The sequence below is a fragment of the Micropterus salmoides genome, unplaced genomic scaffold, assembly GCF_014851395.1.
Source record: "Micropterus salmoides isolate LMB-PRFRI ecotype aquatic unplaced genomic scaffold, ASM1485139v1 Ms_hic_scaffold_5, whole genome shotgun sequence".
NCBI classification, from domain to species: Eukaryota; Metazoa; Chordata; class Actinopteri; order Centrarchiformes; family Centrarchidae; genus Micropterus; species Micropterus salmoides.
Window position 1 is genome coordinate 26,711,684 of NW_024044237.1, and position 21,251 is coordinate 26,732,934.

At 38.6% G+C, this 21,251-nt stretch overlaps 3 protein-coding genes across 3 annotated transcripts; 2 read left to right on the top strand and 1 right to left on the bottom strand.

Annotated features, from left to right (window-relative positions):
• Window positions 1–554: 554 nt before the first annotated feature.
• On the top strand, window positions 555–7,674 carry LOC119888439. The gene is made up of 6 exons (XM_038698994.1): window positions 555–588; window positions 751–1,095; window positions 1,204–1,548; window positions 2,120–2,236; window positions 3,179–3,246; window positions 7,594–7,674. The coding sequence occupies exons 1-6, from the start codon at window positions 555–557 to the stop codon at window positions 7,672–7,674; spliced, it is 990 nt and encodes a 329-aa protein (XP_038554922.1).
• Window positions 7,675–8,848: 1,174 nt separating this feature from the next.
• On the top strand, window positions 8,849–14,271 carry LOC119888440 (immunoglobulin kappa light chain-like; the record flags this gene model as incomplete). Its single annotated transcript, XM_038698995.1, has 5 exons — window positions 8,849–9,197; window positions 9,306–9,654; window positions 11,141–11,256; window positions 13,563–13,633; window positions 14,221–14,271. Coding segments are annotated over 5 exons (936 nt in total), but the record flags the coding sequence as incomplete, so codon positions are not given.
• A 4,077-nt stretch (window positions 14,272–18,348) lies between these two features.
• LOC119889414 lies at window positions 18,349–20,924 on the bottom strand. The gene is made up of 6 exons (XM_038700342.1): window positions 20,489–20,924; window positions 19,939–20,267; window positions 19,463–19,834; window positions 18,948–19,088; window positions 18,757–18,800; window positions 18,349–18,661 (listed from the first exon to the last, which is right to left on the bottom strand). The coding sequence occupies exons 2-6, from the start codon at window positions 19,964–19,966 to the stop codon at window positions 18,527–18,529; spliced, it is 720 nt and encodes a 239-aa protein (XP_038556270.1). The 5' UTR covers window positions 19,967–20,267; window positions 20,489–20,924; the 3' UTR covers window positions 18,349–18,526.
• Between the last annotated feature and the right edge of the window lie 327 nt (window positions 20,925–21,251).

The following is a 21,251-nucleotide window of genomic DNA, read 5'->3' on the forward strand; positions in this document are numbered from 1 at the left end:
TCATGGCCTCTCGCCTTGTTATATTTCTGACCTTTTAGTCCCATACACACCAGCACGTACCTTGAGATCCTCGGGCAGAGGTCTGTTGTCTGTTGCAGAGTCTCGACTGAAAACTAAAGGGGACAGAGCGTTTGCTGTCAGGGCCCCGAGGCTCTGGAACAGCCTGCCCGAGGAAATCAGGTCGGCTGAGTCAGTGAACTCTTTTAAGTCCCTTCTTAAAACATACTTTTATAGGAGAGCTTTTCCCGATCTTATTTGACTTTATTTTATCCCTTTTATTTTATTGTATTTTACTAATTTTATATTAAATTTTCATGCTCTTTTTTTGTATTATTCTTTACACTTGTTAAAGCACTTTGTAACTTGTTTTTGAAAAGTGCTCTACAAATAAGGATTATTATTATATTATATGCTAATTTTAGGAGGAAGTGCATTTCTTGCATTTCAGCCAATCAGGATGATTTCCACTTTCTAGACGTAAAAGTGATCTTGTGACTAGACCTTCATTTAGGTAGGAAGGGATCAGTTGTGCTTGAGAAGGCTGTTTTACCACAATGATTGGAAGACTTTCTGCTTTGATTCTTCTTGGTACAGTGTGTAAGTCCAACTTTAAACAATGATTATTTATATTGACCTGTGTTAAAGTGTTGTTAAAAGGCAATGTAATAATCTTTCTGAAGGAAGGTACTTTAAATTTTTTTTAAATGTTTTGTCTTTGTAAATTAGTTTTTGTTTGTCTCCTTTCTTCAGACCTGATTCAAACTGCAGATGATCCTTGCCCAATCTCTTTGACTGTGGTTGAAGTTGGTGGGAATGTTACTTTGCACTGTCCAGTTTCTAATAAGGAAGGCATATTCTTTCAATGGTATAAGCAGTCTCTTGGTTATATATTCCAGTCAGTTGCAACAGGAACTTATACCCGACAAACACTTAGTGGACAATTTAACAACCCACGTTTCAAAGTCACAGAGGGGACGGCTCAGTATTTGCTCACCATTAGAAATGTCATCAAAGAGGACGAAGCAACATATTTCTGTCAAAGCGGAGCAGCGTATTCACAGAGTATTGTTAATGGCACCTTCCTAGCTGTGAATGGTAAGTTACTTTCCATATAGCCCTGACAGTCACCCCTGAGTTTTGAAGTCATACAAATAACTGAGATTGTGAATTGCTTTTGATGCCTTTTTTAACTGAATCAACTAGATCGAAGTCAGCGGAAATCTGTCACCGTGAAACAAAGTCCAGAGACAGCATCAGTCCAGCCGGGAGGCTCAGTGACTCTTCAGTGTTCACTCCTCTCCAAGAGCAAAGGAAAAACATCTCAGTGTCCATGTGAATACAGTGTGTACTGGTTCAGAGCTGGATCAGGAGAATCCCATCCAAGCATAATTTACAGTAACAAGAACAGCAGTGATGAACAAGAAGAAGGAAGTTGTGTCTACAGTCTGTCGAAAACTATACAGAAGTCATCTGATGCTGGGACATACTACTGTGCTGTGGTCACATGTGGAGAGATCCTGTTTAGTGAAGGAACCAAAGTAGAGAAAAGTATGTATTTAAATTCTTCATGTTCAATTGTGAACTTTTTAATATATCTTAACCACTAACGCAGGTGAGATTTGATTACATTTGGTCAGATTAAAACATTGTGTTTTTTGATTAAAACATGCACCCAATTGTCCTTTCATGACAGACATTTAGATATAGCATAGTGGAATAAATTAGCTTACTGGTCTGCTGTCTGCTTTAAAAAGCTCTACACTTATCAAGTTTGAACATACTTTTAACAACTATTTCAATATTTGGTTTTACATTTAATACATTAAGCCAGGCAAAAAAGTATAACAAATATCAATAATTAATTGTTACTACTCTGCATTTATTTATGGATAAATATCTTTTTCTAAAAATCTCTGTGCAGAAGTTCCCCTTCAAATTGCATCTTTAAGTCAGAGAGGATCACAGATCTCAAATGTTAATCAGAGTAGAAGTATTTTTTCATGACAGTATCTTAAACAGCCAATAACAATTTAGTATTACAACAATTTGGGTTTGAGTTATTACTTAATATTGCTTAGTCATTGAATTGGTTTTATGTGTCTTCTTTTTCTAATTCCAGGACCAACTTGGGACCCTGTTGTCATTGTGCTTGGGATACTGTTGGCCTGCTGTGTGATTGTGATTGTCGCCCTTATTTTCTGTGTAAATCAAATGAGAGATTGTGAACAATACAACGGTAGGTTCCTCAAATGTACATGGATTTTTTTTCATGCATTTTGCTGTGCTCATGTTCCAGCATTTGGAACTCCCTTCAAGACTATATGGATTATTCTAAACGTCCATTCATGTGTCTTCTTTGGGACAACATACATTTGCATAATTGCAATATAACATCTGTCAAAGTGGAAATGCCACATAATTATTTAAACACTACAGACTAATATTTACTAAAAGTAATGTTCTGTATGCAGGGGAGAGTGTCTAATCTTTTTAACCCTTTAAACAAACTGTGTTGTAATCAAAGAAATACAATAAACTGTTTTTTAATTACTTTTAAAATTATTATCTTAAGACCTCACCATACGTTTTACATATAAAACTAAGTGCTGCAAACTAACAAATAACAATAAGCTGGAATAAATGGACTGCAGTTCTAATGGAAGCCAAATGGCTGTGCAGTGAGAAACCTCAGTCCCCGATGCCTTAAGAGACGTACTGGCAACCGCCGCTATTGCCCACGGTTTTTAGCCTCCTCACTAGCACGTCCGCCTCCCGCCCTGAGATTGCCGGTTTGAGTCCGGACTATGCATTATTACAACCTCTGGGGAGAACAGGACAATATAGTAAAGTCCCATTAAAGGGAAAAACTCAAATGGGTAAAGTTAAAAATTACTACCTTAAAATTCTACTGACATTTATCAAAACATTCTGTTTTAAATTTGACAAACTTTATGATAAGAAGTAACACAAATTTGTGTTGTCCCATTGAAATCACACAAAGCCGTTACACTAATAACATTACATTAAATGATACCTTATAACATTCAAGTAGCATTAAGTTATATCATGCTCAGCCTGCATGAAATACATACAAGTGAATGTGTAACTGTAAAGTGTGAGGTCTTGTGACACTGATAAAAGTTTTAGACACACTTTCTAAAACTTTTGCTTTTATCAGCTGAAGCAAAGAGTTCCTACCGTAACCATGGACATGACAAGTCGACCATGGATCAGTCAACTGAGCTGGTATCCTATGTGCTTTTATCTTTGACACCTATATTTAATACATACCAGTTAACTTCCACCATTGCTACATAGTAGTCATTGATAGAATGTCAACAAGAGCACTGTTGGTACTCAAGAGCAGATGATCAGACGATTCTTAATATCAGAGTTATATTGTATAAAATATGTATTAATAGATATAGTTATTAGTTATAGTTATTATTTGCAGGATTGTGATGCAGAGGCAGTAAACTATGCAGCACTGAATTTCTCGGCAAGAAAAGTGAAAAGAATGAAGAAAAAGAGAGAGTCACCAGAAGAGTGTGTGTACTCTGCTGTGAGATCAGACTACCACACACAGCACCACCCCTCTCTGTAAGCCAGGGGCGGACTGCAAAAATGGCCTGAGAATTTGTCCCTGGTCAGCCTACTCACTGGACAACGCATTTGTCGTGGGCTCTGGGTCTTTAGACACCTTTATTCTTGCATTCTTGAGAATTGCATGCAAGTAGGGAAGAGTGGGTTAATTTGAGCCTGCGGGAAGTTGGGCCATCCCTTGTTTCTCAGTAACCATAGACAAAATTGGTCATGTCACCACACATTTAGTCATCCATCCATTTTACTCATCCAGTGATGGAGAGGCCCATAGAGTAACTGATATGATCTTGAGTTTAGGTTTAGTAACTGCGAATATGGAGTACGTAACTTGTAATACAGACTTTCTTTGTCCATTCAAAAAACCCAGGACAAGAATTCAGGATATCACAGAAAGCCTTGCTGATAACAAATTTGATGTTAAATCATACAGATGACAATTTACAACGTGAGATAATGACTCCTTTGGTCATTTTGACACGATTAAGTAGTGGTCACAAAGCACATTTGTCTTTTACTTTTTGAGTGTTTTTTAGTGCACAAATCAAGTGATGAGTTATGAATTGTTTATTTACACACGGATTTTCTTTCTTTGAAGATATATAGAAATGTTTCACAAGGCGTGGAAGAGTATTATGGGTAACTTGGGCACCTATAGGCTAACAGAGGAGCTGACATGCACACCTCATACATCTCAACAGTGTGTTGTGTGGATATTTATGTTGATGCATGGTTGAGTGCATCTTGAATCATTACTCAAAGTTTGAATAAAAAGGATAATGTAAAAAATCTTACACTGTCATTTGAGAAATCCATGTTGATTATTAGGGCCCGGACATGAAATATGCAAGATTCCTATTGGAACTGAAGGAATTTTTAGATCCCGAGCACTAAACGTGTGAGGGGCCTATTATTGGAACTGAAAGAATAAATTTTTTTCTGCAAGCAATCTCAATTTTGGGGGCCTGAACATGCTCGAAAACTCGTGCAATAGCTCGCTAGCGCCCCCTACAGAGGAGCCCCCGGCCAAAGTTTCACCTACGTGTAAGAAATTTCTGTAGTACGTTTATCACAAAACAGCCTCTTAGAACGATGCCCGACACCAAACAGGAAGTCAGCCATTTTGGATTTAATGAAACCGAATAAAAGTTGTACAAACAGTTATTACTAGTTGACTAGCTTACCTGTGGCGTGGCGTCGAAAACTGATGATTTGCCATGAAAGAGGAAGTTGTTATAACTTCAGTGTACATGCTCACATATGGACCAAATTTTAAATGTATAATAAGAGTGCCACCCTGAAAACATCAACATGCCAATATTCACTCAAAGTCATAGCGCCACCTTCTGGCAACCGGAAATGACCGGAAGTATTGCTCCTAGCAGGTTGGACATACTGTATCAACTTCAAAACAGTCCCAGAAAACCCTCAACACATTGACAATGTGATGTTGTAAAGTTGTGAGAAGTGAGTTTTTGGTTGACGGCGTGTCGATGGCGAGGCAGTGAAGTGTCGCCATGACACAGGAAGTTGCTGTAACTTGCCTGTACATGATAAAATCTGTACCAAATTTTACACATTTGATAAGAGCCCTGAAAACATATACATGCCAATATTTACCAATAGCTGAAGTGACCTTCAACGAAGCAGGTATGTAGCACACATATCATGTCCAGATGTACAAAAAAGCCTCTTGATGACTAAACTAAATTTTTAGCGATTTACAGGCTCCGTACTTTAACAAACTCCTCCTAGAAAAGTGGTCTGATCGACTTCCAATTTTTGCTGCCTACTCTAAAGCCAAAAATGTAACCATGTTCCGTTACAATATAGAAAATAAAGATATAATCAGATTACAGGTACATTTTGAAAAATCAGGGACTACTCAAAGGGATTACTTTAAGCAGAAAGTTTCCATAAAACAGAAAACGCAGTGTTATTCACCTCCATATGTGTTTTTTATATACAGTCTATGGTATATGTACGTGTTTCTGTAAAAACACAAAGCAAGGGAAGGACGTGTCGCAGGTATTGATTGGCGTTTACAGTCGCCAGTAGCTCCAAATGCGTGTTTACGTTCCCACCCCATCATGCAGACTCTGTGCGGACTGGTTCCAGCTCCCAGTGAGTGAACACAGCAGCTGGACCAGGACCGAGCACAGCCTCCAAGACCAATAGAGGCCAGTTTGACCACTGAGAATACGGTAAGAAGGTGGTTTCTTGCCGGGTTTGGCTCTTGGCTGAGTAAGCTAATAGGACCGCTAGCAGCACGGCTAACCGACCATAGTAATCAGACATAGATACAGGCAGATAGGCTACAGTTAGCAGTTTAGCAAAAAGTAAAGCTATCACAAAAGCTCTGTGTAAATCATCTCAGTAAGTTACTGGATTCCCTGTTGATCGTTGAGGCTGTGTTTGGTCCTGTTCATGCTGTGTTCACTGGGAGGCTGCTGAGCGAGGTTTCGTTGCCCGTTTGTCCGGCTACGGTTCCCAATCAGGTGCCGCACCCCGTGTAACTTAAACACCTTTATAACGTTACAGTCTCTGGTAAACACTAACACTGCCCTGGTGCTCCGATCTCCCAGTCAAATGGTTTTCCAAATGACAAACTTAAATATCATCAGGAATACCTACAAAACAATGTTTTGTCATTTATGGGCGAGATACTGCCATAGTGGTTACATAGTGCAAAGCATATCATATAAAAACATTTAAACACGGATTTTGGGAATAGGAGATTTTGCTATTCTGTGTTTCTCTAAAAATACACCGAGCAGAAAACACATCATTGATATTTCTCTTGTCTTCATTTGCCTATTTGGCTTTGAAGTAATCCAAAAGCTAAATTACTTTTATTTTGTGAACTTGGATTACATTACTGATTACATTTAAATAAGTAATTAGTAATTGTACCGGATTAAATTTTCAAAGTAACCCTTCCAACCCTGGTTGAGAAGATTGTGAGTTTTCGGGCCACGGCGTGTCTGTGGTGTGCCAGCAAAGTTCGATGCTTCGCCATGAAACAGTAAGTTGATGTAACTTCACCGTACATAGTCGTAGCTGTCCTAAATTTCACATGGTTGACAAGGGTCATGCCCTGAACACATCTACAGGACCAATATTCACTCAACCTCATAGCACCACCAGCTGGCAGCTGGAAGTGAACCTCCAAAGATGCAGTGAGTTTTTGTCAAAGGGCGTGTCCACGGCGTGGCCTTGAATATCAATGATTAGCCATGAAACAGGATTATTTGATATCTGTGCATTCTGATTTGACAAAATTAGATGATGCTACAAAAACATTTCTCTCTCTTTCCATTACTACCATTTTGAACACTGATCTTCAACCTTTCCACCAAGGCAAAGGGAATATTAATTATTGTTATTATTAATTTTAAAAAGCTTACAGGAAAATTTTAGTTTCAGGTGCAGGATTTTGGACACACATTTAGTTTTATCATGTGATAATATAGTGAAACTCATGGAATGACGGTCACAATACTACTCAGTTACTGGTTCCACCTATATATACTGCTCAAAATAGTCAACACTTAAATCACACATGACATCTTGATAAATGAAATAGTTCAAAGTTCAAAATCTTTACTGTACAATGTATAATTTTAAATAAAAATGATGTAACAACAGACAATGGAAACCAAAATCACCAACTGATTCAGGGCTGGATTCAAAATAACACTGAAAATCAAAGTAAAAATTTTTTATCACAGGCCGCTTGCATGACTGTCAGCTCATACTGTGACTCAGTAGTGTGTTTGGCCTCCATGTGCATGTATGCACTCCCAACAACTGGGCATGCTACTGATGAGATGGCAAATGGTGTCCGAGGACATCAGTGAGCTCCTGGAAAGTCTGTGGTGCTTCTTGGCAGCCTTGGAAGCACAGATAGATAACGTCCCAGAGGTTCTCAATTAGATTCAGGTCTGAGGAATGTGAGGGGCAGTCAGTGGTCTCAATGCCTTTGTCATCCAGGAACTGCTTACACACTCTGGCCACATGAGGCAGGGCATTGTCCTGCACCAGGAGGAACCCATGACCACTGTACCAGCGTAAGATCTGACAATGGCTCCTCCTGGTACCTAACAGCAGTCAGGGTAACTTGGGCTATCAACTGTGTGTGACCCTCCAAGGACACGTCTCCCCAGACAATCACTGATGCTTCGCCAAACTGGTCATCCTGGTGATGTTGCAGGCACCATAATGTTCAGTGCGGCATCTCCAGACTCTTGAACCTGCACTTATCTGTGAAGGGAGAACGGGGCACCAATGGGGATCTGCCAGTTCTGGTGAATGTTGCAATTCTGTTGAAAGGGAAAGTGCTCTTCCCCAGTCAATGTAACAATCTGAAACATGACACTGTGTACTTACAACATAAAGAGCTTCCTGCTTCTTCGTTATCTTTCACCTGCAATTGGGAGAAGTTGTAGTGGCGATGCTTTTTAGTAATCAAATTAATCGATGAATCGTTTCAGCCCTAATTAATTTGTAACAAATGTATCTTTCATCCATAAAGTTTTATCTGAGCTCTGTCTCTACATCACAGTAACAGCTGACCTGTAAGTCATTTTGATGCTTACATAATAAATTGTATTGCTAACCCAGTATAAAAGCCCTTAAAAATACAGGCTCTTACACTCAGACTCTTTTAGAAGTCTTATTAGGTTGTACACAAACGTGTTCACAAGGTTAAAGTCTCAAATTCAAGAAAAGACAACATCAGAGGTGGGTACAGCTGAGTCTATATCACATTAAAACTGGGGACAACACACAGAAAAAGTGAAAGACAGCATGTACAGTAGCTGAATCTGAATCACAATTAACTTGTTATAATAGTAATAGTAGTAACTGTAAAAGCAACAATAAACAATGCGTGCACATCAAAGAGTTGGTAAAAATGCATCATGGATATGCTTAATTTAGGAAGGAAGTGCATTTTCTTTGTTTCAGCCAATCAGATTGATTTCCACTTTGTAGACTTTGATGATCTTGTGACTAAACCTTCATTTAGGTAGGAAGGCATCAATTGTGCTTGAGAAGGCTGTTTTACCACAATGACCAAAAGACTGTCTGCTTTGATTCTTCTTGGTACAGTGTGTAAGTGCAACTTTAAATAATAATTATTTATACTGACATGTTTTAAAGCGTTGTTAAAAGAAAAGGCAATGCAATAACCTTTCTGATGGTAGGTACTTTCCATTTTTTATGATTTTCGTTTGTTTTTGTCTCTTTAGACCTGATTCAAAGTGCAGATGATCCTCGCCCATTCTCTTTGACTGTGGTTGAAGTTGGTGGGAATGTTACTTTGCACTGTCCAGTTTCTGATAGGGAAGGCATATTCTTTCACTGGTATAAGCAGTCTCTTGGTTTTATGGTCCAATTAGTTGCAACAGGAACTCATATCCGACAAACACTTAGTGGACAATTTAACAACCCACGGTTCAAAGTCATACAGGGGCAGACTCAGTATTCACTTACCATTAGAAATGTCATCAAAGAGGATGAAGCAACATACTTCTGTCAAAGCGGAACAGCGTATTCACGGAGTTTTGTTAATGGAACCTTCTTGGCTGTGAATGGTAAGTTACTTTCCATAAAGCCCTGACATTCACCCCCAAGTTTTGCAGCCATACAAATAACTGAGATTGTTAAGTGATTTTGATGACTTTTTTAACGGAATCACACAGATCGTAATCAGCAGAAATCTGTCAATGTGAAACAAACTCCAGAGACAGCATCAGTCCAGCCGGGAGGCTCAGTGACACTTAAGTGTTCACTTCTCTCCAAGAACAAAGGAAACACAGATCAGTGCCCAGGGGAACACTGTGTTTACTGGTTCAGAGCTGGTTCAGGAGAATCCCATCCAAGCATAATTTACAGTAACAAGAACAGCAGTGATGAACAAGAAGAAGGAAGTTGTGTCTACAGTCTGTCGAAAACTATACAGAACTCTTCTGATGCTGGGACATACTACTGTGCTGTGGTCACATGTGGAGAGATCCTGTTTAGTGAAGGAACCAAAGTAGAGAAAAGTATGTATTTTAAATTCTTTATGTTCGTTTGTGAACTGGTGAGATTTGATCTGGGGCTGAAACGATTCATCGATTAAATCAATTACTAAAATGCATCGACGCAAATTCTTTGCATCGTAAAACAAAACCACCGTACAGCACAAACTTGCAACAGCATGACAGCGAGTAATCAGAAAGCACCCGGTGATCTGCTAGTGAACCACAGACAAGGTAACAGTAACAGCAACTTTAGCAATTAACTGAAATCCTGGTTGATTGTTGAGTTGAAGGCTAGCCAAAGTAAGCCGCAGTCCTCAGCCGAAAATGTACACACGTGCGTTTGTTGTTCTCCTTTTTAGTCCGTGAATTGTAACCTTACAGTCATTCTTTAACTGGGTGTTGGGGAGCTGCACCTCTTTACTCACCTCCAGCTCTCTCTGTAGCTCAGACAATCCCTGCTACCCGTGTGTACTAATCCATCTTTTCACACATATTATTTGTCTTTATAATTGGTATCTTTATAATAACAAACAAGTTATTTTTTTGTGTAGGATCGCTCATTTCCCGTTTCACATTTCAGTGTGTTTTCTTGATTAAACGTGGTTTGGAGATCAGCGTCGGGTGCTGCTGTCAGCTCGTGTAGTGTTTTACCCCCTGTCAACGATCAGTCACAATGACTTCCAGACTCCCGTCACAAGACGGCAAGCTCTGTATGCTCTGTGTGAAAAGCACGGCCATTGGCTGACGCTGAAAGTTGTGTAGTCTGCACGAGCCTTTAGTATAACTTGTATAGCACTCGGGTGATGTTTGTGTTGGTGAAGCAGCTGTCTTGTTGTTGGTCTGATGTTTGCTGTATGACACACTATGAATTTCCAAAAGGACCTGTAAATGTGCACAGCTGATCCTGTTACTTGGCGCGCGCTGCCGCCACCGTCAAGCAGAAGTACTTCTTAAACGATGCATCGATGAATTGTTGAAATAATCTATAGAAGCTTCGAGGACTAAAATCATCATTAGCTGCAGCCCTAATTTGATGAAAAATGTTATGTTATTTGATTAAAACCCAATTGTCCTTTCATGACAGACATTTAGATATATCATAGCATAGTGTACTACACTTATAAAGTTTGAACATACTTTTAACAACTATTTCAATACTTTGTTTTAAGTTTTACATTAAGCCAGGCAAAAAAGTATAACATATATCAATAATTCATTGTTACTACTCTGCATATATTTATGGATAAATATCTTTTTCTAAAAATCTTATCTGTGCATAAGTTCCCCTTCAAATTGCATCTTTAAGTCAGAGAGGATCACAGATCTCAGATTTTAAATGTTAATCAGAGTAGAAGTATTTTTTCATGACAGTATCTTAAACAGCCAATAACAATTTAGTATTACAACAATTTGGGTATAAGTTATTGCTAAATATTGCTCCAGGTATTCATTGAAATTAACAAACATGAATGAGGTATTGTGTGTCTCTTTTGCATTTTTGTAATTCCAAGACCAGAACCGGACCCTGTTGTCATTGTGCTTGGGGTACTGTTGGTCTGCTGTGTGATTGTGATTGTTGTCCTTATTTTCTGTGTAAATCAAAGAAGAGTTTGTGAACATTGCAATGGTAGGTTCCTGAAATGTACATGGATTTTTTTGTGAAGTGTTTATACACTTTGTCTAAACACTAACCTACAAAATGTCATTTGTGTCGCCTACACTTGCAATTATGAACCACTGAATAAGTTTTGTCCTTATTAAGCTAGTATAGGTAGTAATTTATTGGTTTAAGCCTAAAGATATATGGGTTTTTCTAAACGTCCATTCATGGGTCTTCTTTGGGACAACATTTACTTGCATTACTTTACATCAACATCTGTTAAAGTGGAAATGCCACATAATTATTTAAACACCACAGGCTAATGTTTACTTAAAGTAATGTTCTGTATGCAGGGGAGAGAATCTAATCTTTATCACCCTTTAAACAAACTGCATTGTAAACAACGAAATACTGTAATTTAATTATTATTTTAATAATTATAGATTTTATGAGCTCACCCTACGTTTTTGCATGTAAATGTAAGTTCTGCAAACTAACAACTAACTACGGTTTTATGGTAAAGATGGAATAAATAGACTGCATTTGTAATGGAAGCCAGATAGCTGTGCAGTCAGCAAATCTCACTCCCCGACGCCTAAAGACACGTACTGGCGACTGCTAGTGCCCATGGGTTTTAGCCTCTTCATTAACGCATCCGAAAGTGTGAGGTCTTTTAACATTGAAAAAAGTTTTAGACACACTTTCTAAAGCTTTTGCTTTTATCAGCAGAAGTAAATCCTGCCTACCGTAACCCTGTATATGACAAGTTGACAATGGATCAATCAACTGAGCTGGTAAATATGCTTTTATCTTTGACACCTGACACCAAATTGAGAGGCAAAAACCATCCTAGTTTTCAATGTTCAATGTTACAATCATTTATGTCTTTTGACTCCCCAGGCTTATCTAATGTCTTTAATTCACTCTTTAGTCCTGTGTGCATTTTAATTCTTTGCTCATAATGTAATTGCAAAATATTTTATTTATTCTGTTTCACATAGTTGACAGATTTATTAAAAATGATAAAACGTATTAGGCTGCCAAAAAAACGTACATAGTAAAATGACACTCTGCAGTATTTAGTATTTTTAATACCTGACAGATAACTTCTACAATTGCTACACATAGTCTTTGATAAGAGTACTATTTGTAGCAGATGATCAGATAATTCTTAATTTTAGAGTTCTAATCAATAAATTATGTATTAATAGACATTTATTATTTGCAGGATTGTGATGCAGAGGCAGTGAACTATGCAGCCCTGAATTTCTCAACAAGAAAAGTGAAAAGAGTGAAGAAAAAGAATGAGTCTCTACAGGAGTGTGTGCATTCTGCTGTAAGAGCAGACTACCACACACAGCACCCCCCCCCCCCCCCCACCCTCTCTGTAGGCCAGGGGGTAAAAAGAAAAAAAGTATAAAAAAAGATGGCCCAGGAATTTGTCTCTGGTCAGCCAGCTCTCTGGACAAAGCATCTGGGGACACCTTTCCTTTTTATGCAAATACAGTGCACCATGACATGAGCCATTAAAATACATTTGCAAAACCAGAAACACGTATCCAGTTCTCCTTATGTAATCACCTCAGCTGAGCCCCGGAGTACAATAAAATTTACTGTACATTCAAGCCTAGTGGCTGTCAGGACCATGCATCTGTGATTTAAATGTAAATAGATCATTGATGCAATAAAAACATGCTCACTTAGCTTTGCTAATACAAGATGTATGGAAAATTTCAACAGTCAAGAGTACTTTCTCTCCAAGTTGTTGATGTTTCCACTGGCAGCAAGGTTGTTTAATAACCTAATAATAGATGTGACTTGTGGTTAGTCTCCAAGCTAATCAAACAAAAAGCAGTAATGCAGCATAGTGTTTCATTGATATGCATTAATGTCTCATTGATATCTGTGTAACTTTTAGCTTCCTCACTCGCAACTGAAATAACCTTAGCTAAAAAGCAAGCTAGCCAAATCTTACCCCATCACCGGTGCTTTGCCTGAGTTCTGGGGCCTGTGATGGCATTGAAGCTATTTTGCTTTTTGAGGCACTTGCACTTTTTTTCCCCCATGCTCAACTTTTCGGCACCACCACGAGTTTTGAAGCACAAATAACTGGGCTAGGGGTTAGGTCTGCAGTTCAACTGTTATATTATGTTCTAATGTGGAGCTTGTGATTGATTGATATAGCCAATCATATTACAACAGCCCGGCCCCACCCCTGTCTGGGCCAGTAACCACATACTATGTGCACAGAGAGCGCCAGTGGATTAATGCACATACAAATAGACTAGTTTTTTTCCTTTATTTCAATACTGTGTGGTTCACTGGCCCACCAGGAAAACTCCCCAGTACTCCTGATGAACGGTCTTCCTTTGCTGTAGGCAGAGCACAGCCTGCATGTGAACCGGTGAGACCTCAAGTCTCTTCATAGAGCTATGGCTTATGTTGCGTGGTTGCCACAATAGAGGTGCGAATAATGTCGACACACTGGACCTCATGCTTTTTGTGACCTAGCAATCCTGTACATTTTTATCCTTTTTTTAACAATGGAGCACAAAATTTTTTTAAACTATGTTGATGCATTATTCAGCCTATCCAATTAAAAAAAAAAAAGTTTTACACACAGTAAGAGTTTTGTATAGGTCAAGCTCATCTTGTGACAGTCCACGAAAACATGACTGGCACATCAATGCGTTAGGACAGTGGGTTTGCCATATCCGCTGAAAAGGAAGGTGTAGTCCAGCTTGGATACACCAAGCATCTTATTACTGAGTTTGCTGCACATAAAGTGACTTTCATGCAATTCATTATATTACTGTGTATTGCACTTCAAACACCATTTAATAGATGTTGTCATACAACTTGAACTTGAACCAGAGTAGCCATGTGTGTTGTGTTGTGGCTTGTGTATGTCTATGATGAGGATATTTCATGCCACATTCACACAGGCCTATGCACATACCCTTGCAAGAATCTGGTGTGGTGTGCTCACAGATGTTACTAAATGCTTTCAGCTTCTGCCAGCTGCTGACCTCCAAAGGATGATAACTGCTGCCTGTCATCCTTTGGGGGTTTAGGTGTTTGTGTGTGTCACATGTATCATCCGCATATAAAATAAATGATGGAAATGTGATTATATGGGGCACTTTCCTTAAAGAATTTTAAGGAAATACTAAGAAAAACATATTTGCTATTGTACTAGTCAAGCTGCCATTTCTTGCTAATTCTTGTAGATACATGAAAACAGAAATTACTGAATGTAAACTACTCATTATTCTTCACCAAAATAACAGTGATGCAAAATAAATAAAACAACCTAGAATTTACTTGGTCCCTGAAGTCCTTCTAGTGCCCCCTACAGGCTGTTCTTCTTAAGATTAAGATTAAGAAGATTAATCCCACAAGGGGAAACTTTAAGTGGTCAAACTACATCAACAGGAAAAAACAGGTACATACCCAAATCTTTAACACCTTTATTGTACCTACAAACAAAGAAAATATAAAAGGCTTCCTGCCTTGTGGTCTAAAGTATGGTATAAATAGCTGATGATGCAAAAGGCCCATATCTTTTTTGTTCTTTCAGTATGACAGCATTAGTATTTCCTGTCATGCATTAACCAGCACCCTAACTTGTCCTTTAGCAATGAAATAATAGAACTTTCCAGTTAAATCACAAGGCCACATTTCACTTGAAAGCAAAATTATGAAGTAATTTTATCTTCAAACAACAGTTTCAAATAATATTAAAGCTGCAAGCAGCGTTGGGCGCGCCCTCGCACTTGTAGCGCGTCCGCGCGTGACCCGGCCGAGTTGCATATTCTGGAGCTCTGCCGGTGCGGCTGTGAATTTGCTACGCGGTTCCGACGCCGCATGAAGGTGTTATACGTCACTTCCTGTGTCCCCTATGTGGAGCTACATAGCACTTGCCGCTATGAATATAAATCGGTATTGGTGTGTAGTCTGCGGGGTGGGAGAGTTATCAAGCACGTAAAGTTTGTTTCAGATGTGAGCATGTACACTGAACAATAATGTACCCAAACAATAAAATAAATTCCTTTTATATTTCCCTGCCTTGTTGTTTATGTGTACATACAGAGGAAGAATGTGAGAACAGCACACATTTCATCGTTACTGTGTGTTAGAGCATGGGAGAACAGTGGATACTTTTAATACAGCCCACACCCCTAATACTGTGTAACTATAACAAGTAGAGAACAGAAGAAAAAGATGTTCTTTCTTTACAACTGTCTGCATAGCTTATTCATATTGTGTAATGAATGAAAATAAATAGGCCTACTAGGCTCCTCTCTACTTTGACATTTAAGATTAGCTTGTTTGATCCACCTTCATACACATGTGACATTACTGTACAACTTGAGAAAGGTGAGTTGTTTTCTGCTCCAGCCTTCCTAAAAGAAAAGCGTTTTTGGGATTAAATGGACTTTATTAGCTGCTGCAGTGCAGGATGAACTCAGAATAGACCCATTTCTCACCTTATTATTCTAAATCATGCAACGAAGAAGAAGAAATGCATAATAAATCCTGGGACAAAATCTGTCCACAAATACTGTACAGCATGTAGTCTAATGAACAAGACTATTGTTATAGCTGACTTGGGCAGTGAAATGTTTAATTTTTTTAATTCATGTGGTCATAGTTGTCCACAACTCAAATCAGAATATAAGAAGAAATGTTTTATACCACCTCAAGAAGGCTTCCTATCAGAAAGTTAGGAAGGTATTTCAAATGTACAACTGCAGTACTTAATTCTAAGTAAAGTAATTTCCCTGACATTTTTGTGTTACTTTACTTTTAATAGACGCATGTAACAGGTTTTATACTTCCTGTGAGTATAATCAAATCAATCTTATTTGAGGTGAATAAGTAAAGGCACTAATTAAAATATATACATTTATGTTTCCTTGTATAATTTAATTACTACCTACATTTATTTATTTACTTTATTTTTTTGTGTATTTAATTGGATGCTTATTTATTTGTTGAGCATTTATTTATTTCTGTATTTATTTCTGACTGTGTCAGGATCGGTCCTCCATAGCGGGGTGGGAGAGTTATCAAGCACGTAAACTTTGGTTCAGATGTGAGCATGTACACTGAAGTTACAACAACTTCCTGTGTCATGGCGAAGACTTGATCTTTGACGCCACGCCACGGACACACCCATTGACGAAAACTCGCAAATAGCACAACGTTTCATCTTCAATAACTTTAGAAGGCACACCACAAATTTGAAGTCGGTCGGACTAAATCCCTAGGAGGAGTTCGTTAAAGTACGAAGTGTGTAAATCATCCAAAATTTGACGTAAAATTCAAAATGGCTGGCTTCCTTTTGGTTGTAGGGCATCGCTCCAAGAGGCTTTTTTGTGCGTCTGGACAAGATACACGTACCACAGAAAATTTGTGCACGTAGGTGAAACGTGCGGCGGGGGCTGCTTCGTTAAAAGTCACTTTCTGTTGCCAGCAGGTGGCGCTATGACTGTGGGTGAATGTCAGCATGTACATGTGTTCAGGGCGGGACTCTCATCCTACATGTACAGTTTGGTGCAGACGTGAGCATGTACACTGAAGTTACGACAACTTCCTGTGTAATGGCGAAGAGTTGATCTTTGACGCCACGCCACGGACACGCCCATTGACGAAAACTTGCAAATAGCACAACTTTTCATCTTCAATGCCTTTAGAAGGCACAGCACAAATTTGAGGTCAGTCGGACTAAATCCCTAGGAGGAGTTCGTTAAAGTACGAAGTGTGTAAATCATCCAAAATTTGACGTAAAATTCAAAATGGCCGACTTCCTGTTGGTTTTAGGGCATCGCTCCAAGAGGCTTTTTTGTGCGTCTGGACAAGATACACGTACCACAGAAAATTCGTGCACGTAGGTGAAACGTGCAGCGGGGGCTGCTTTGTTAAATATCACTTCCTGTTGCCAGCAGGTGGCGCTATGACTGTGGGTGAATGTCGGCATGTAAATGTGTTCAGGGCTGGACTGTCATCCTACATGTACACTTTGGTCCAGATGTGAGCATGTACACTGAAGTTACGACAACTTCCTGTGTCATGGCGAAGACTTGATCTTTGAGGCCACGCCACGGACACGCCCATACAACAACTTCCTGTTTCATAGCGAATCATCGACGCCACCGACACGCCCATTGACGAAAACTCGCAAATAGCACAACTTTTCATCGTCAATGCCTTTACAAGGCACAGCAGAAATTTGACGTCGATCTGACTAAATCCCTAGGAGGAGTTCGTTAAAGTACGAAGTGTGTAAATCATCCAGAAATGGCCGTAAAATTCAAAATGGCCGACTTCCTGTTGACTTTAGGCTATGGGTTCTTGAGGCTTTTTTGTGCGTCTCGATACATGTCCCCAGAAAATTTCATACATGTAGGTTGAACGTGAACGAGGGGCTAATCTTTTCCAATTTTCTAGGTGGCGCTAGCGAGTCATTTTGCCACGCCCATGTGCGAAACTTGTAGAATACGAAATTTTTCACCGGTTCTGACATGTTTGCAAATTTTGGTGAGTTTTCGAGTATGTTTAGGCCATGTCAGTTGAGCCTACTTTGCATAAAAAAAAAATAAAAATAAAAAAATAAAATAAAAAATAATAATAATCCGAGCAAATTCAATAGGGACCTCGCACGGTCGTGCTCGGGCCCTAATTAATGGTACACTGACTTGTAATAGGGTAAATGTCATCACATTGTAATCCCAGGCAGGACAACGGTGTAAGGATTTATGGGATCACCCCAACTCTTCTGCAAGCAACCCATAAAATGCAGCAAAAAGTATATAATGTAAGTGCTTTGGAAGAAGCTAACTCAGTATTCTGAGTATGGATATCATGACAAAGGCTGTGAGAGAGACCAAAGACGACGTTGGAGAAAGCGAAGAAGAGACCTGACCAGAGTAAATATCAGACTGGCTTTTAGTCATTAGGGTGAGTTAAAAGAGCTGAAAGGATCCTGGACAGATGCCATGCTGGCCTATTTTCTGTTGAACTAGTCAATAATAACTTACTAGCCAGCTTGCTATGTCTTGACCTTTACTCATAGCTGTGCTTAACACTGTTTCACAAAACGTTAAGTCAACAACATTAGTGTAACAAAATGCTTTGTTTTAATTCAATCTAAAAACATCAAACAAAGACAGATATGTACAATCTTACCTAATAGTCACATATAATAACATCTTAGCTTTACACAGAATAGCATCAACTATCACATAGGCCTCTAGTATGGTAGTAACTCATCTAAAACAGTCCAGTTAACTTGCTAATTCAACCCAAAAGCCTTGACAGCAGCGTAGATCCTCTCCCTCTCCACTGCTTTTGCATCGCTTCTTCCACCAGTGCCAGTTTGCATCGTGGTAAAGAGAGCGGCGGAATAAATCCATGTTTCTTCATCTCTCTGAGGAAATTTAAAATTATGTGAAATGAAATAGAAATAGAAAGTGAAATAGAAATCAAAATGCATTAAAACTCATTATGAGAAGTTATTCTTACCTTTAAATTCCTTTTTGCAAAATATTCTTGCAGGGAAACATCAGCTACAATATAAAGTTAAAATGAAGGGGGAGGGGATCAATAGACAAATATAAATAAGGATGCAAAATTTAATATTAGTAACTCTATGTTACACTAATGAAATTACTGTTAGCTAAATAACATTTGATATAGTGAGATAACTTATTTACCTTCATTACTGCAATAGTCACACTTATTTTTCTTGTTGACGTAAATGAGGATTGCTATAACAATCAGACTTATAGCTGAGGTGGCACACAGCAGAAGCAAAATTATGTTGTCCATCTGTAAAACAGACCTCAAGCTGGTTCCTAAACATGAAATGTAACACACAATGACATTTAGTAAAATTCAATTAAAATGTAATTCCACCAAAGTTGTTCAAATTCTACTTACACTTACTTACTATACTTATAACTTTATTTCCTTTCCTTCCTATCATTAAGATAGAAAGGTAAGTATAACAGAATGAATTTGGGAGACATGTCTATGAAATGATGTCCCGGACATCTAGAATATTTCCATTAGACAGGATTGGACGGGGTTGGAACAAGCTAATACATAATATACAGCATATTATGCTGTCAAACTGTGTGGAATAAGATGGGGCTTTTTCAGTCTTAAAACTACTTCAGGGGGCAATGAAGGGGGAACTACATAATGGTAACAGAAAAATGATAGTTACCTGACTCAATGTCCAGTTTTGTCCCATTTCCAAATATAATCTCCCCACATGCAGCCACAGCACAGTAATAAATCCCAGCATCGGAGGAGCTGACATTCTTAGAAAGGTGATAAACACAGCTCTTTGGCGGAGATTGTGCATCAGGTCTCTTGTCACATTCATGATGTCTATTTCCACCAGTGTAGATGGTGTTTGCATGATATTTATCTGATCTAACTCCAAACCAGTGTACACTGTGTTCACCTGGACAGGACTTCTTCTTAGACGTGGAGAGAACTGAACACTGGAGAGTTACGGCGTCTCCTGGATGAACAGGATCAGATACTGTTGGCCACTGAACTACATTATAGTCTGTCATCTTCTGAGTGTTTCCTACAAAATGCAAACAAAGTGTGAAAAGTTGCAGGTTGTCTGTATTTAGAAGGAGAGTTGGAACATCAAAATGACATGTATTATACAACAGAGGCATGTATTACCTTTTAAAGACAATATGTGCCTATCCATTGATCCTTACTCCAGGTAGTGACTGCACAGTGATACACTGCCTCATCATCTTCGATTGTTTCCAAAATGGTCAGAGTGCTCATGATTGTGGTATGGTTTGCAACAAATCGTGAGGAAGGAAACCCTTGCTCAAATGCAGGATTTGTAGTAGCTTTCATCAGTGTAGTAATTAATGTAAGAGTATCACCAGTAATCTGTTTGTACCACTTAATTCTTGTATTGCTATACTCTGCATCAGGGTAAGCACATGTGAAGGTCACAGGTTCACCAAGATGAACAGTGGTCACTGAGATCAGTGCATCTGGAATAAAAGACAATAGGGAGTAATTGTTATTACATAATAATCGGAATGTATAATTTTATATGATTATGAAATTAAGGTAACATTTATTCACAAAACTACAAATAACTGTTGCCATAATTGCTTTAGTACACATATATTAAAGAAAAACATCGAAGAAAATAACTTTTCTTTCCACCATAAAACCCTCAAATAATAAATTGGCCAGAGATAGCACTTACATCCTTGATGGAGAAGAAGCAGTATAATCCCTGAACGGAGCATCCTGATGTTGTCTTTTGTTAAAATCTTTGTTGGTTTTTCAGAGTAAAAGTGATGATATAAGAGTGGTGATAGGTCACACTAGCTGATGCATCCTCTTGGTTATCATAGAAGACGGGCTTTATGTAAGTACATTTCCTGTCACGCTGTTCTTCAGCAGCTTCATGACTTTTGAGGTTTTGTGGTCAGTTTGAACAGAATAGAGATGCCAAACTGCAGCATAGTATTTTTTTGAAAGCTATTTCCGACAATTTTCTAGGACATATTTTCACTTCACTTTTGTTCAAGTCCATTGCAGGTCATCAGTGACTTACATTACAAATGAACGAGACGATGAATTGACGAGTAAAACATACAGTGGACAGTTTAGGTGACTTATCATCCTGCGTCATCGGCATTACACAAATTCACAAGTAAACAAAACTAACAGTTTACAGCCATGCTAGCACCTCTGTGAGGCTGCATGCTAATATCCTTACAGTGACAATGTTGATTAGGTTTAATGGTTACCATGGTCACCATCTTAGTTTAGTGCATTAGAATGCTAACGTATGCTAAGTAACATTAAAAACAAACTACAGCTTTGGCTGAATGTCATTAGTTTGGTCCTTAACCTAAAAGTATTGTGCTAATAAAATATTTGGCCTCTTGACAAAAAGTTTGGGGATAATCAAAGGTATTTTAGGATTCCTATTTTAGGAATCATGAATGTATGAATCAAAT